This window comes from Colletes latitarsis, chromosome 5, assembly GCF_051014445.1.
Source record: "Colletes latitarsis isolate SP2378_abdomen chromosome 5, iyColLati1, whole genome shotgun sequence".
In the NCBI taxonomy this organism is placed as follows: Eukaryota; Metazoa; Arthropoda; class Insecta; order Hymenoptera; family Colletidae; genus Colletes; species Colletes latitarsis.
In genome coordinates this window covers 35,365,159-35,382,156 of record NC_135138.1, presented here as the reverse complement: position 1 = coordinate 35,382,156, position 16,998 = coordinate 35,365,159, and the positions used below count along the sequence as shown (strand labels likewise).

Genomic DNA, 16,998 nt, shown 5'->3' with positions numbered 1-16,998 from the left:
TTCCTTACGGGCTCGTAAACCAGGGCAAAATGCCATTTAATTTTTGAACCAATTTGTTTTGAAACGTGTTGTTCATTGCTATTCAGATTTATCGAGGTCATAATTCAGTTTTCGTCGTGTTTTCGATGAATTACAATGCACTGATTAACGGTGGAGTTTAATTCTTCATTTTGATATTATATTGCAGAATTATATTATAATTTTCTAATTATACGATACTAGGAAATTTAAAGGTTTCGAACAAGGGTGATTTCAGTACTGTCCCCTAATTTTCTCGTTAAAATTCTTGTCAGATGTTCGTAAAACGATTTTCAATGAAGTTGCAAAGCAGTTTGGCGCGCTCCTCGTTTTCAAATAGAAAGATACAAAAGTTTATCGACGAAATCTGACAATTTCAACGTCTGTTTATTTAAAAAACAGGGGCTAAGCGTGGAGAACGGCTTGGTAACATTATTAAGGGACCGGGGTAAGTTCGAAAAGCGTTGGTAGAGGGAAGATTCAAAAGTTTTGAACGTAAGTTTCCGACTCACCGTTTCGTCCGACACCGTTGGTTACCCAGTCGGGAGCTTTCAAGTTTGCGGGTTTCGCTGTCCTCACGACGATGTGTTGCATGTCTCTCCAGGTCAACTCTTTGTTCGCCTCGAGGGCAAGGGCGCAGATGCCGGCGGCCAACGGAGCCGATGCAGACGTTCCCGTGTGACTGCTCGTGCAATAGTGATGCAGGTCGGTGGTCACTACTTGTTTCTCTCCCGTTGAACCAGAACTGTAGGTGGTTGCGAGAGTAGAAGAACAGGCTTCGCTGTACCAAGGCACCTGACCATTCTCCGTGGCACTGCTGATGGACAACGTCCAGATGCTGTTCGTATAACCGTCGCAGTTGCAGTTGTCGTGATCCCTGCCTCCGTTTCCTGACGCCCACACGAAGATCGACCCTTTACCGTTCCGACCCTGCCGATCAAAGCGACGAATTTCATTAATTAATTGCACGTTTCGGGTCGAGAATCCTTTCAGTGGGCAGGAAATGGTTAATTAATAAACTCGATACGATCGAATGTGACGTGTCTTGGTTTTTGGTGAATCGTGCATGTACCAGGTTTCTATATTGCTCCCCAAAAGTTGTAAGACAGCTACAACATTTAAAAAGAAAATATTTTATATACCATTTAGAATGGTAGATGCTGTACTGTTCGAAGTCACGATAGATCATGCTTGAAATTATTGGATTAATTAATATACGTGCAGGGTGATTGTATTTCATTTGAGAGTTTGGAAAATCAACCAGTATTTTCTTTTACCAAATTTTCTTTTACCAGATTCGATTAATTTCTTTTTCAAGGGGTAGTAATTTAAAATTTAGTACACCTTCGTTACAACGATTTTGTCGAAGCGTCTCTAGGTAACATTAAGTCGATTAGCAAGTACAGACTGCCTTGCAAACTACCGCGAGCAGGGATTCTCTTTATGAATATTAAATTCGCATTGTGAGGCGGCAGTAGTTGGTAACACCAATATTCTGTGAGTATTTAAATGTTACGGTACAGATAATTTTCTAAATGGTAATTCTGACGATTCCTTTAACGATTCGTTTAACACAATTGCAAGATTATGCTTTGAAATCCATATTTCTTTCTAAATTTCTGTCGAGACACCACGCGGGTAATTGATTAAAAATTAATGTGAAACGTAAACGAGGATTACGAGATTTTCAAAATGGTACATCATCATTTACCGGATTATAGGAATTGCAGAAAAATGATGAAGGAGCAAACTCACGGAGAATTCGAGTCTTTATGGATTAGAATCTAGAAGTATTGAAATTTATTTTTCGTCGGAGCTGTTTTAACGAGATCCAACGGCGTACCTTCTGACATTTGCATATGACTTGCGGGCTGCCTACCAGTGAGCAAGGTTAAAATGGTAATTCGTGCAGGTGCAGAGTCGCAGGGACAGTTCGTCTAAAAGCAGCCAATTAGAAACTTTGGGAGGGCTAACCTCGTCGACTGAGTCTGTTAAGCCAGGTCTAAACGAAGAAGTTCGTCGTTCTGCGGCGTAATCGAATTACGGTTGTACGAGGCAACGACCTTTTTCGCCGAACGAAAGAATCATTTCTCGATTGCCCGGATAATTACCGGAACCGTCGACGTTCGCTAGGTAATACTAATTATCGGGCAGCTTGATTTTTTTATTTCTCGTCGCGTTATTAACTTCGCGACGTCGAATGTAACCTTCGTTGAAACTTTTGGTCTGCAGAGACTTTTAATATTCAGGGTAGCAAGAAAAATGTCATGGAAATCAAAGCAACTAAAGAGGACACTTCGAAAGTTCTTGAAACTTGTTTCATATTTATAAGTGGAATATCGTTTGGATCAAAGGTACGTCTTCATGCAGATGTTCTTTCTATCAATCGCAGTTTTATATACAACTGAGAGGGACGTGAATTTAACTTTGTAATATGAGAAAAATGTTGATAACTTAAACATTGGTACGTATCGTTTCCCTTAAGAGCCATCGCTTTAATTTATACGTATATCTGCGTTATGACAATCTCTTGGTTCGATGCGACGTTGGTTGACATGTAAGTTCGTTGTCTGAGGAACGTGATAAAGGGCCTTCCTTCTCCCCTGACAAACCCAATCACAGTTGGTTCCGCGCGACTGCTAGGCGTATTATACATCGAGATAACAACGAGGTAGCTGCTTTTCTATTGTCGCCCCGTAGAGATTCGAGGAACGCTTTCAGGTGATACATTTCTGTGAATTTCATTCCGGGAAACAGATCTGCCGATGCTGTCGCGGCGGTTAGATGAGATTTTTCTTGTATTACAAATGAAATATATAACGAACTTTCCGTTTTCCGACGAGACTCTCGGAGAACTCGCAAAGAGATTTAGAAACTTTACTCGTCAATAAGGTAGTTCAAAGAACAACCACAAAAAGGAAACAGAGATTGAATAAGGAAATTGAGATAGATCGCATGAAATCTCAGGCAAACGTATTATTTTTATTTCGGTTCACTTCGAATAATAGATAAATAATCAAACCAGCGTCTGTTCATTGTAAAATTATTCTGTATACAGGGTGTTCGGCCACCCCTGGGAAAAATTTTAATAGAGGATTCTAGAGGCCAAAATAAGATGAAAATCAAGAATACCAATATGTTGATGGAGGCTTCGTTAAAAAGTTATTAACAATTAAATTCAAAAATTTCAAATCGTTCTGGAAAAATTATTTTCGGTTGCGGGGGTCAATTATAATCATTTTTGGTCATTATATATACCCCCGAAATCCTACCCACTTTCCAGAAAAAAATTCGAGAAGGTGTGAAATTTTTCGACGGAAAAAAAAAATTTCAAATCGTTTTGGAAAAATTATTTTTAGTTGCAGGGGTCAATTGCAAGCATTTTTGGTCAACGGACATACCCTCGAAATCCTACTCAGTTTCGAGAAAAAAATTCATTACCGAAAATTTCATGTCTGACCATAGCGTTGATATGTTCCACTGAAATTTCATGCGTATCTTTAAAACCTCATAACTTCTGAACGGATTGGACGATTTTAATGTTTAAAAAAGCAAACTACGCGTATTTTAGTGGAGAATATGTACAAATCGCAAAAATATTCGAAAAGTTGATCCTTGACCCCGCAAAATGAGAAAAACCCCATAAAAATGGTCCAATTTTCAAACAGCCATAACTCTTACAATTGTGAATATATTTCAATGAAACTTTTTTCTGAAGTAGAGCTCATAGGTACCTACAAAAAAGTATTAGTCAACTTTTCTGTAGGTCGTCAAACAAAATTACTAAAAATGAAAAAGAACTTTTTAAGAAAAATCGACAAGGGGTAGGTGCCTAAATTTTTCGACGAAAAAAAAAATTTTTAATTAATTCTGAAAAAATTATTTTCGTTTTATCACGTTTTACAGTTACAATTTTTATTCGATTTTATTAATTTTAAAGTCCGTGGATATTTGGGGAGCAACGTAAATTTAGTATTTTGTGTGCACAATGTCAACAAACCCTTCGATCGCATTTACCGAGTTTTCACTCATGATTTTTCTTGTAATTTGTATGTTAAAAAAAAAAATTCATCATTCACGGTTGAAATGCATTCGAATTCGTCGAAATTATACGACGCGAACGATGTAACGCTGCAGAATATTTACTAACCTTCGTGATTCCTTCGATGAAAGCTCTAGTGGCAAGTTCACCGGGGCCATCGACGGTTTTTCCATCATCATCCGGCCCCCAGGAGGCACTGTAAATGTCGATGTGCTGAGGATTCAGACTCAGTGACCTGGCTTCGACAGCGTCGGTTACGTCTCCGTCCAACATTCTCACCCCTGCGCGACGAAAGCAAAACGAGAAATCTTTAATTAAATTGCCCGTGTCGTGCTCGAATTTCGTTTTCAGATATTTACTTCTTGTCGTACTTCTGTGTTTTATTTGACCCTCGACTGGTAGAGTGGAATACTTGCTACATAACTGCTAGGGCGAAATACTTCTTACATAAACGATAAGGTGATCAACCTTGATAAAAAATACAAACGAAAGTGCAGGAAAATCAGGCTGAAAAATTTTATTACGTTTGTAATTCAATAATGAAACAATCGAAGCAAAAATAATCAGTAGGATAGAATCAGTACTTAGTATTAAGAAATAGAAACAGCAGAATAAAATGTGGCAGAAGATCGTGTTCTTTAGAAATCTATTTTTCGTGTTTATTTTACATTAAATAACGTTTACTTAGTAAGAATTGTCATTAATTATCATTTTGCTCAACTTTGTCCAAGATTAGCTTATCATGAGTGGATTGCAAAATTAAATTAAAGATTTGGCAATAAAGAATCCGTCTAATTATTACAGTTAATTGTTCACTGGAATTTAATAGAAACAGTAAGGGTAATTTTGAGCCCACACTATCAGGCGAGGGTTAAAAACCAAACGATACGTGTTTTTTATGAAAAATAAATGAATTTATTAAAGTTGTATTATATTGTTAATTATTGCTACGCTAAATTATTTGACGATTGAGACGTTCGTAGTAAGAATTGAATATATATTGATTATAATATATAGATTTATATTATCAGTTTCAAAGCACGTTTGTATTAAGCAGTTTCTGTACTGTTGCATATTGTTCCTAACTAGAGACGAGGCTACTACCGGTTACTGCATCGGTTACAGTTTTGAACTTGCTACCAATTACGGAATCGAGGCTAATTTCGTCCTCCCAATTTGAGTCTACGTGACAATATACTAGCAAATCTTGTTAAATTTGCACAACGTGCAGATGGTTACCTGTGTGCTCGAAATTAGTCTTTCACTTTATTAATTATAATCTGTTTTATAAAGGACGCGTATCGTCGAAGATGAAATAGGAAACGTAGAACGACAATACAGAAATATTAAAAACGAGCAACGAAACAAATAATACCAATTAGTGGATTACGAATCATAATTTCTGTCGATTTTTGTATGTTTGCAATAGTATCAAGAAGTTGTCTTCAACAAATTATTTAAAGGAGTTTTCTGATTAATTTGAAACTTTCTTATTTGTCTTACTTTCAAAAATGTTGGAAATAATTATTGAGGGATACAAATAATTTTTAGAGGTGTTTCTTTCTAATTTAACCCATGTTGACAAAAGAAATTTTCATAGATTACGAATGTGGGTAGGGCATAAAACTTGGTGATTATGAAATAATGGGTTTCACAGATAGAAATTTAGATTCCAATGTAATAAGATTCATCGTAAGATTCCAATCTAACAGAAAATTGTAAAGAAATACACAATACTTTTATTTTTTGGTTCGAGGGGTTGAATTCGATTTATAGACTTACCACCCACGCCAGCTCCAAACGCGACGCCAACAGCGCAGATAGAATTATTAGCAGTTGCAGCAACTTCACCAGCGCATCTGGTTCCATGTCGATTACTGTCTAACAGATCGTACCTTGGCATGGGATCTTCGTCGTGATTGTTAACGTCATAGCTAGCTTGTGGATCCTGGAATCATAATTAAATTCTTCGTGTGAATCCTGTGCTTTAAACTTCCTTCGTTTCGTAACTATACTGACTACATTTCTTATACTGACGCGTTCTTTAATTCTCTACAAAAAATATTGAAGTATTTAAGTTGAAAAAAGTTTAGTTTAAAAAATTATTTTAATTTTAAGACGACAGATAGAACTATGTTTATTTTTAAATTATGCCAAGTGTTTATTCAGCAAGTCTGTCAAACTCAAAATAATTTGAAGTCATAGTTAATTACCATATTTTAACAAGTGTCATTATAATAACATACTAGAATATTTTGTTCTCATAACGAGTGTGATAAAAGAAGGTAATTTGAAATTCATCGTGATCGGAATGATCGATTTTACAGCAGACTGCTTTGTTTTGCTTAAATTACTGATTTTCACTGAGATAGGGTGAACGAAGCGATAAGTTGGCAAGTCACTACCGAGTGAACTAGTTTTGGAATTAGTGAATACACCTTGGCTACAATTTTACGAAGTTTGCTTGGAATATCGATTTCCTACTGATTTCGATGTAATTGCTTTTTCCTTCGGGCGGTTTACAAGAGATTGTTTCAAAGTTTCGAGTCCGATATTACAGTCCTCATCCTCTTTCAGGCGAAATTACACCTAAACGCTCAACCGGCTCTCATAGACAAAATATTTCTATCAGGCTCATTAATTTCATATTTCATCATCAAAAGTTATATTATTTCATATTTTACTCAAACGTTAGTACTCTATACTTTCTAGTGAGGCATCATCATTATTATATTATTACTATTTCAATTTTTATTCATACTCATGGATGATATAATTGTCCTTATTCCGAATAAAGTAGCTTATTTAAGACTGATATGACTTTTGTTTATTATTTTTGTATTCTTTACTGCTGCTGTGTATCGAGCGATATATTTTCAATTTACTGATGGTGGCTTTTATTTGATCGAGGTAAATAGCAGGCCTATATGTACATCATTTAGATCAATATCGGAGTAATCAGCCGCGTCTGACCATGGACTTCCGTGTCTACTGCAAGATTGTAGAGCTCTGCACGCATTTCTCTGCGGTTGCCTTATTAACCTCGGTCATCCACCAGCAAACACACAGTCCGCGTGCGGTTCAAGATTGCTCCTTGACTCGCTGGTTGATTCTGAATTCCACTAGTAACATCGATAGCTCGGTACAAGCTCTTTCATCGCATCTCTGTCGCTCGTTTTTTCGCGTCTCTTCTATTGCTCTTGAACCGCGGTGCAGCCAGAACCGCGAATGTAGTAATTAATTCGCTATATCGCGATAACTTTCATCCGTAACTAGTTAGGAATTTGATGTTTAGTATGCCGGGCAACTCATAGAAGTCACTAAGTGGTGGGATGGTTTTTAGGACCATTTGAACATTTGTACGTGTCCCTGTTTTGCAGCTTACCATCCCTCTTGTTCGTTCCGTTTGCCTCAAAGCGACTGTTGGCCTTTGATCTTTGCGCAGAGATAGACGAATTTCGAGAAATCACTCAAAAACGGAGCTTCTCTTTGCACTGTCGAGTCAGCTTAAATTTTCAGACTAATAAAGCATTATTACGATCGACAGGTATTACTATTAAGAACCCGACAGCTTTAGAAACATTTAAATACCGTTATTAATTAAATGATTCGTTTCTGGATTTTGTAAATGATCTAGATTTGACATTTTAAACTAGGAATGTCAGGTACAGTAGTTTCCCCATATTCTTCATTTTATTAATGGCGTAACTCATCAGTTGGTATACTTTCCAGTTAGTAAATATTATACAATAATACCCGCGTTCAATATAGCGTCCCGAGGATAGTAAATAAAAGAACTTACGTAATTTCTACAGAGATCGGGATGATCCTTTTCCAATCCGTCGTCAAGAATCGTGACCACGACACCACGTCCTGTAATTCCATCTGCCCAAGCTTCCTGCACGTTCATATCCAACCCGTTCCCCCTATTCTGAAACATATTATCGATAATTGCATTTTAATAGAAGTTTCTCTGTCAACTGTCTACTTAGAAAGTCATGAAACTGCTGCTAAATTTCGTTTGTCAGAAAATTCATCAAGTTCGACGATGGAAATAATTATTTCAAAATATTTTAATCGAAAGTAACTAACCAAATACCACATTTGGGGCCACCTTTCGTCGTTCAAAATGGTCTGCAGGTTGGACGGACCGCGTTTGATTATCAGGTCTCGTTTCGTTCGTGATTTTACCCGCTGCTGTTCTGCACGACGCACCCTGCGGTCTTGTATTAGCCTCTGGTGTATCCCGAGATGCGGTTCCGTGGACCTCTTCACCACCGATGTGTGCACCATGTGGTACCAGTCGTCGACTATCTGCAGAAAAGAACAATCTCATATTAATATGTTTGTCCCATAATCGCGGAATCTAGCCAGCTCGACCCGCTCTATGCACCGACAACGAATGAATTTTAACGAGGATCATTGTTCCTGAATGCCACTGGCTGCTTCCTACCGGTATATAATTTACCCTTTATGATTCATCCGTTTTCCACAGACAATGTAATTCACGAGGCGACAGGAGCTTGTACATTTGCTCGTTGGAATAATATTTACCAAGATTTACTCTATCCCGTCTCGTTGCTGGAGCAGAAAGGCACAGATACATTTTCTAATTTTCGTAAAACTTAGTTTCGAAAAGTTCACGTACAAAATTTTGTAAATTGTTTACTTGTTTGTACGAAGAAAACGTTCTTTTGCAATTTGCAGGGAGGTTTAATAAATTCGTGAATTTCTATTTATCAGATACAAAAAAACCGAAGATTATTGTTAATGGAAATTACTACATTAATTTGATAATAGATATTTATTGATTTTTATCAACACTATTTGAAGAATGTATCGGGTAAGGAAAAAGTGTATTTGGTGCTGTTTTGTGTCATGGGATATACATGTTTGTTAACTTGACTCGAACAAAGGTTTCTGTAAAAGAAAGAAATCGTAAAAGAATGTTTTCATTGTACAAACATGAACCTGGAACAGAAACGTTTCACATTTGGTTGGCTTTTTCATTAAGAACAAAGGATTTGTCATTTCTGGATCGAGACAAAAGTGCACGTTGCTCGTAAAGTCAGATTATTTGATGCACAAGTTTGTTCCTTAGTATGGCGATACGGAAAAGTGAAAACGTACGACGAAGGGAGACGATAAATGCGAAAAGTTGACAACATCCGTTACGGGCAGCCTTCTTACTACATATTTCTTTCTGCGTGACAAATTGGACTGCATTCTTTCAAATTGCACATTTGTTTCCGTCCATGGAATTTAAAATCTCTTGATCAAATATTGAAAAAAACGATCAATGATCGAAGAACAGCATACGTTATATTTTTATCGTTATTATTTAGTATTTGGTTCATTATTATCTGTTTTAACTGTTAACTAATATAATAATATTTGAAATAGTAAGCTTTCTAGATTACAGTGAGTAAATAGTTGCAATATGTCTTCTTAAAACTATCTGAAGAAACATTGGTCAAATAATTTTTAGAGAAGCTTAACGGACACAAAATGTTAATCCTTCAATTGCAACTAATACTTTGCGCATAAATTGCAGTTTTAATACGTTCCATAATTATTTTTTTATAAACCTTTTACTATTTTATGCGAAACTCGGGACACAGGGCTTCGAACTAATTTATTTCAGTCACAGATATGTCCACCACGACTCTACGTAATCACGGAGGATTCCCTCATTCCTTTATGTACGTTTTGTTTTGCAGTACCAGTTTGAACAGATAAGCCGCGTTCATGTCAGAACCACCGCAGAAAAAGCAACAAACCAAAAACAATAAAATTTACCCGTACCGGGCACACTATTTTTATCTGTTTGTTGATTTTTACGTTACACGTGGTTTAATTAAGAGACAACACCACCTTGGCGACAAAACAACGGATAGTTTTTACGATGAAAACACTATGTACCGACGAAATTAAAAATCCTACGAAAAATTGAATAAAACATCCGCTACAGTTTATTAATTCCGGCTACGTATTCGGCTGTTACAATCGGATAGACAAACATGTTTTCGTTCGCCCACGCTTTCCTTCGTTTTCGTCACTCTTGGTCTTTTTAGTTCCTCGACAGAGATACGATCGAACGTCTAAACATCGCCAAGCTTCAGACGGATCTCGTTGCATCCATTTTCGAAAAACCACGGTGCCTCGTTTCAGCTATCGTCGGCAAACGCGGATCGAGACTGTTCTTCGACATGTAAATCCTTAATCGGATTAGATATTTTTGGTTCCTCCATTCCCCGCTACTTTTATACCGTTGGATCTTCTTGCGCGATGGCGGATTTCTACGTTGCGTTTTCACTGGTATCACTTCGGTTCTCATGTTTACTTTGGGCAACTTACAACCCCCGCTTTGCCATAATTCTTTGACGGTTGGACACTTGGTCAGACGATACTTTAGACTGGACACGTTTGGCTTAGTATTATTCACGTCCGTTATAGTGAACTGTTCCTTCGGTTTCGCGTAGGAACTGCTTCCGTACGCCGCGAAATTCGCTTGACTTTTCAGCTCTTCGTTCGTTTTGGTCGCTCGCGGAAGCTGAAAGTATTCCTGGTAAGTTTTATCAAACGAAGTTACGCACTTAGGCGAGGGCGAGTGTTTTCTCTTTTTAACATACTCGCATTTTTTCAGCTCGTTTCGACTCTTGGACGCGTCACTGACGGATGAACCCATCGATGAACACTTCACTGAACCTTTCGATGCTGATATTTCTTTCTTCGGTTTGCGTCTGCCTGATTTTTGATAAGGAATAAACACTATAGGAGCGGGTTCGCTGAATCGCGTGTAACGTTTCTTGCGCGATGGTCGTTTCTGGGACCAATGACCAGGGTTTGGTGGTGGTGGATCAGGTTGTATACCTTCCGATAAGTTTGACTCCAACTTATTGCAATCGTGTCTCGATGATTCAGGAAGTCTCACAGTATTGTATGTTTGAGAAATATTTGTTTCTGATGGACAGCTTAATTCAACGGAATCTGATGCTTTGCGTCTTCTAGGTATTTCATCTAACTTCTGGTTCCCTGGAGGGGTGATGCATTCAGTTTGAACAGGTTGGTGTTGTGAGGAGTAACATTCGTGTGTGAAATTTTGCTGATGATATCTTTGACAGTCGTTTCTGGAAGTGTTCGACGAGTTTGAAGGCGTTTGACACTGATTTGTGCAAGTTTGCTGACAATCCACTTGATCTGTTCCTCTTGAGTACGTTTGACAATCATAGCTGGAAGTTTGTTGAACATTGCTGGGAACTTGTTCTACTGTTTTCGAAGGCATTTGATGGTTGTTTGTGCAAGTTTGCTGACAATAATTAGGTCCATCGTTTGTTCCTCTTGAACACGTTTGATAATCGTATTTAGAAGTTTGTTGAACATTGCTGGGAACTTGTTGCGACGTCTGTGAAGACTGTTGGTAATGATTTGTGCAAGTTTGCTGACAATAGCTAGGTACTTCGTTTGTTCTTCTTGAATATGTTTGACAATCATGTCTGGAAGTTTGTTGAATATTGCTGGGTACTTGTCCTAACGAGTTTGAAGATGCTTGACAGTGATTTGTGCAAGTTTGCTGACAATCTCCAGCAACTTGATCTGTTCCTCTTGAATACGTTTGACATTTGTATCTGGAAGTTTGTTGAACGTTGCTGGGAACTTGTTCTAGTGTTCTCCAAGGCGTTTGTTGGTCGTTTGTGCAAGTTTGTTGACAATTGCTAGAGATTTCGTTTGTTTGTTTTGGATATGTTTGGCAGTCGTGACTGGAAATTTGTTGAAAGTTGCTGGAAACGTGTTCTGATGTTCTTGAAGGCATTTGACAGTTGTTTGTGCAAGCTTGCTGACAATCGCTGGAATCTTGACGTGGTTTTCTTGAATATGGTTGACAGTCGTGTCTGAAAGTTTTCTGAACGTTGCTGGAAACTTGTTCTGACGTTCTCGAAGACGCTTGACAATCGTTCGTGAAAGTTTGCTGACATTCGATGGGAACTTCGTTTATTTGTCTCGAACATTTTTGACGGTTGTTTGCGAAAGTTTGCTGATAATTACCGGGAACCTGGTCTGATTTTATCGAACTTGCTTGACAGTTGTTCGTAACAGTTTGTTGGTAAGTTGTAGGAACCTCTTTTTTGGAACATTTTTGATTATCTGATTTTGAATTTTGTTCAAACTGATTGGGCCGTCTTTTTACAAGTTTGAAAACATTTCGCTTTACCATATGATTATTAATACGTGCTTCATTCAATATTCTTTGATGAATAGATGGTTCCTGATAGAAAGAATGATTCGACAAATGTCTTCTTAATATTACGATTTGCTGTTTAATTGCATCACAAGTATCCCGTTTTCTAACAAAATCCAATGATCTATTGTGAGCTGTATGTTTATGAAATGGAGTCTTCAAGGAGCCATACAATATTTTTGTAGTGGAAAAGGTATTTTTCGAAGAAGAATCTTTGAGAAGAAATGATTGCAATTGGGCTTTCTGTTTGGAAATGTCCTCTTTGTTCTTCACATTGTTGAGTCGCGTAAGTGGCTTGATTTTATTCAGCGTCAAATTTCCTTTTGAGGATACCTATCACACAGATCTGAATTTATAGTAACTCTTTGAGTATCTTAATAAAACTTAATTTACTACAAATGCATTATTTTTATTTTCTTTTCTCTTAGTCTAACAAGAAGAAAACTTTTTTGAGAATAGCTGTCTTAAATAAGGGTAATATAAAATATTTACCATTCGTTTAGAAGGTTTTGCGAGTAACAAAAATACAATAAAAGTCGAAGACGATTGTGCCACTAACGTGACGATACTACGTGTCTTTAATACAAACGGCGCCTTGTTAAAAAGTATCGCGATATAGTATTGCTTCGTTTCTTTAAAACTGCCAACTTATTGTCGGACAAATCTGTTTTTAATGGGGAAGCTTATCCGACAGAAACGACGATATCGAGCATTTTCGAGGCAAGTCGAGACGTCACTCATATTATCTGATACGAAAACTTTACCTTCCGAAATAAAAGCGCCAACATTTTCTGCATCGAGTATTTTTCGACAAGAACCTCACATTTTTTTTTTCTCCTGTTTCAGATTGTCTAGACCAATTGCTCCTTCAGACTTTGTATTTATTTCTCCTTGTCGTATAAATCTTGATCTCAGAGCGAAAAGCATGAACAGAGAGATTTACTGCATTCGAGGTTAACTGTTCCTTGGATTTGTCTCGGGTTATTTATTTCGTTCGATTGGCTTATAAAACTGATACATTTGGAACTATGGTATTGTGTAAACACCGAATTGGGTGCAAAAAACAGGTCGATTATCGTGGTGGCATAATGAATTGAATAGGATAAATAGTATTCGAAAATAATTACTAAAATTTTGATTCTGTAGTGGTGATTGAAAGTGGCTGCACGGTGTTTGCTTCTGTTTTCAGTTCGAAGGAAACGCAATGCGAATTTTGAGTTTAATTTCAATTGATTCTATTGCAAATTTAAAATTAAAATTTTAACATAGTACGAGTTACCGATTTGTTTGTTCGAGGAATTTAATTTCATGGCTCAAAAGAATATTCAATTTTTGATCCATTACTTGATAAATGTTTAATTATTCCCTGAATGCACAGCACTTTGGAATTTCATTGACGTACACCTCGCGTAGAAACCATCAAATTCTGCTTGAGCTTACGACGCTATAGGACATTTTGGAATCTATTCCTAAATTGCTTTAGTTCCGAGTGGCGAGTTCATCTTTGATATGTGGCTCGACATACGCAGACACTGATCGATCCGATTCATCATCAGTTTGGTTTACACGGCTGTAGAACACTCTGATATAGGCATTCCCCGATAAATTCCGTTTTGTAAGTTACCGAATACGTCGGCGTGCGATGTACGTGCAATTGCAAACCGTTTACAAGACGTTCGCAAATTAAATTAAAATCATTTTACTTGACAAGCTTTGGGTGCTCATAGTGTTTTGTCAAACAGTTATTAACGTTTAAAGTTCCGACCGTACTGAATTATTTTCTCGAAACTGAGTAGGATTTCGGGGGTATGTCTATTGACCAAAAATGATTGTAATTAACCCCTGCAGCGACAAGTATTTTTTTTAGAACGATTTGAAATTTTTTTTTTCGTCGAAAAATTTAGGCACCTACCCCCTATCGATTTTTCTTAAAAATTCCTTTTTCATTTTTAGTAATTTTGTTTAACGCCCTACAGAAAAATTGTCTAATACTTTTTTGTAGGTACCCATGAGCTCTACTTCAGAAATAAGATTCATTGAAATATATTCAATATTGTAGGAGTTATGGCTGTTTGAAAATTGGACCATTTTTATGGGGTTTTTCTCATTTTGCGGGGTCAAGGACCAACTTTTCGAATATTTTTGCGATTTGTACATATTCTCCATCAAAATACGCGTAGTTTGCTTTTTTAAACATTAAAATCGTCCAATCCGTTCAGAAGTTATGACGTTTTAAAGATTCGCATGAAAATTCAGTGGAACATATCAACGCTATGGTCAGACATGAAATTTTCGGTAATGAATTTTTTTCTCGAAACTGAGTAGGATTTCGAGGGTATGTCTGTTGACCAAAGTTGCTTGCAATTGACTCCTGCAACTAAAAATAATTTTTCCAAGACGATTCAAAAGTCTTTTTTTTCACCCAAAACTTTCAGTACTTCGAATTTTTTCTCGAAAGTGGGTACGATTTCGGAAGTATGTGTATTCACCAAAAATAATTGTAATTGACCCCCGCAACCGAAAATAATTTTTCCAGAACGATTTGAAATTTTTGAATTTAATTGTTAATAACTTTTTAACGAAGCCTCCATCAACAAATTGGTATTCTTGATTTTCGTCTTATTTTGGCCTCTAGAATTCTCTATTAAAATTATTCTCAGGGTTGGCCGAACACCCTGTATAAACGTTATTAAAATTTCGATAATTATACGAAAAATTAATTATAATTTACAAATGCCGCTCAAAAGGAAATCGAGTATATTTCGTATATCAGTATAATACTGATACAAAGTCACCTACGAAACTAATTGATCGATCGATCTGTACCACGGTCGATTCATTAGGGATATTCTTGTGTCGGCTTATGCGATCCGGGCAGCCATGTGCGAGCTGATTGCTGAATTTGTAATTAACTGCGCCAAGTCCCAGCGTCACCTCTTCAAACTAAATCGAAACTTCGAAAGGACGTCGGAAGCTTCGTCGGTCGGTGTTTGTGTAAGAAACTGCAACCTATTTACTGCCAATATTAATCGCGAGCCATGATCGATGACCAGTCGTCGTTATCGATGAGGATGATTTATAGCATCGAAGGTTGCCGCCTGACACGGGATGCATTTATGACACAAAATAATGTTTACGGTCGGGAAGCTATTATTTTTCGCGTAATACCGTACTTAATTGCTCGATCACGAGTCAATTGATTAGAAACTGGTGTCCAAAATGTTACGTCCATTTATATATATTAATTTGCTTTTAATTTCTTCGACTCGCTTGCTCGGTATTTTCTTGTTTAAATCGAATAACCAAAAAATGATACGTTCAGCGTCTGGCGAATGATCGAGGAGCTATTTTACGCATGATTCCGCTGGACACTGTTCGAGAGAATTCTAGTACGGATCATTGTCAAGCTCCAGGTCCATTCTGATTTGCGCATTACCACATTCACGGCTCAATCGATCACGATGTCGACCGGAATGCGTCGAATGTGATTTACTAGGAAGAGAGCTCTTCGCGCGATTTATGCGATTTACGGTTCCGTGCGAAAGCATTGATTGGCGTATTCTGGATTGCAATGTGCAGATAGCAGAAATTGTGGAAGGTCACGAAGAGATAATGGTAACCGTGATAGGGCTGGGGGCCACGACATGATGATGGTAATTCCATAAAGTGGATTCCGAGCGAATCGGGCGAAAATTGAATGTCCGACGCCAGAAAGAAATTAGCGGTACGAAGGAATCGGTAATGCTCTCGAAGGCGGCAAAAGGATCGAGAGGATTCTTCGCGACTCCAAAAGAGCCAATACCGAGACTTGATTTGACAAATGGATGAAAAATATAATCCCACCATACTTCTGATATACAATAAATTTTTATTTCATGAATTTCTTTGTACTTTTAACGAAAAGCTAACACTTCAATAGAGATAAATGCGAAACTTAACTAGATACCGTCGATCGTATGATTTAATCGCGGTTTAAGTTACTCAATAATGCATTATAATTTTCCGCAGAAGCAAAATACTTCCGGAAATCGTATAATAATTACTGCATGCGATAATTAATGTACGGCGCCGCTCGGTTTAATATTCGGTAATATAGTGCTTCCCATTTAGTGTTTCAATAAACTATCGCAGAGTTGAATTAGTTACTTTGTGCCGCGTTTAATCGCTTATTCTAATTCGTAACATCAAATATTGAAAAGACAATATTTGACCATTTAAAATGTTTCACTGAATTGGAACTATTCCAGTATTCTGACAACCAGTTCATCTATGAAATTTAACTCCTATTTCATGCAACTAGCGTAGGCAAATTACTTTTTTAATATCAAATTACAACACTGATTCGATGAAGGCTGTCCATAATATCCGATCGAGTCTCGCTTGTGCAAAAAAAATTATTTTCATTGCAGTTTTGCATATATTCTTTTTACTACACGCGAACATGTCGATTGTAAATATTTCTTGTTTCGATTTTCTTGTGTTTCGATCAAGCGTGATCGATCAGTCTGGTTCGGACGGCCGTCGAGTCCAAACGTCTTGGGCGTTTTTTATCGCGAACTTTTTGATATTTTATTTTTGGTGGACGTTTTATTTTGTAATTTATACAGCGTGTACGTAATTGGCGGGATTCGATGGCGGACACGTTGATCAGATACTCGTACATTAAACGGAGATCTGAGTTTGGTAAGCAATGCGTCTT

The 16,998-nt window shown here is 37.3% G+C and overlaps 1 protein-coding gene across 4 annotated transcripts in view; it reads right to left on the bottom strand.

Annotated features, from left to right (window-relative positions):
• LOC143342170 (furin-like protease 1) overlaps positions 1 to 16,998 on the bottom strand; it is a 216,105-nt gene that overhangs the window by 28,469 nt on the left and 170,638 nt on the right. For all 4 annotated transcript variants that reach the window (XM_076765764.1, XM_076765762.1, XM_076765765.1 and 1 more), the window contains 5 exons: positions 8,153 to 8,374; positions 7,863 to 7,991; positions 5,843 to 6,008; positions 4,169 to 4,341; positions 531 to 948 (listed from right to left, as the gene is read on the bottom strand). In XM_076765764.1, coding sequence (XP_076621879.1) covers positions 531 to 948; positions 4,169 to 4,341; positions 5,843 to 6,008; positions 7,863 to 7,991; positions 8,153 to 8,374 — 1,108 coding nt within the window. The remainder of the gene's footprint in view (positions 1 to 530; positions 949 to 4,168; positions 4,342 to 5,842; positions 6,009 to 7,862; positions 7,992 to 8,152; positions 8,375 to 16,998) is intronic.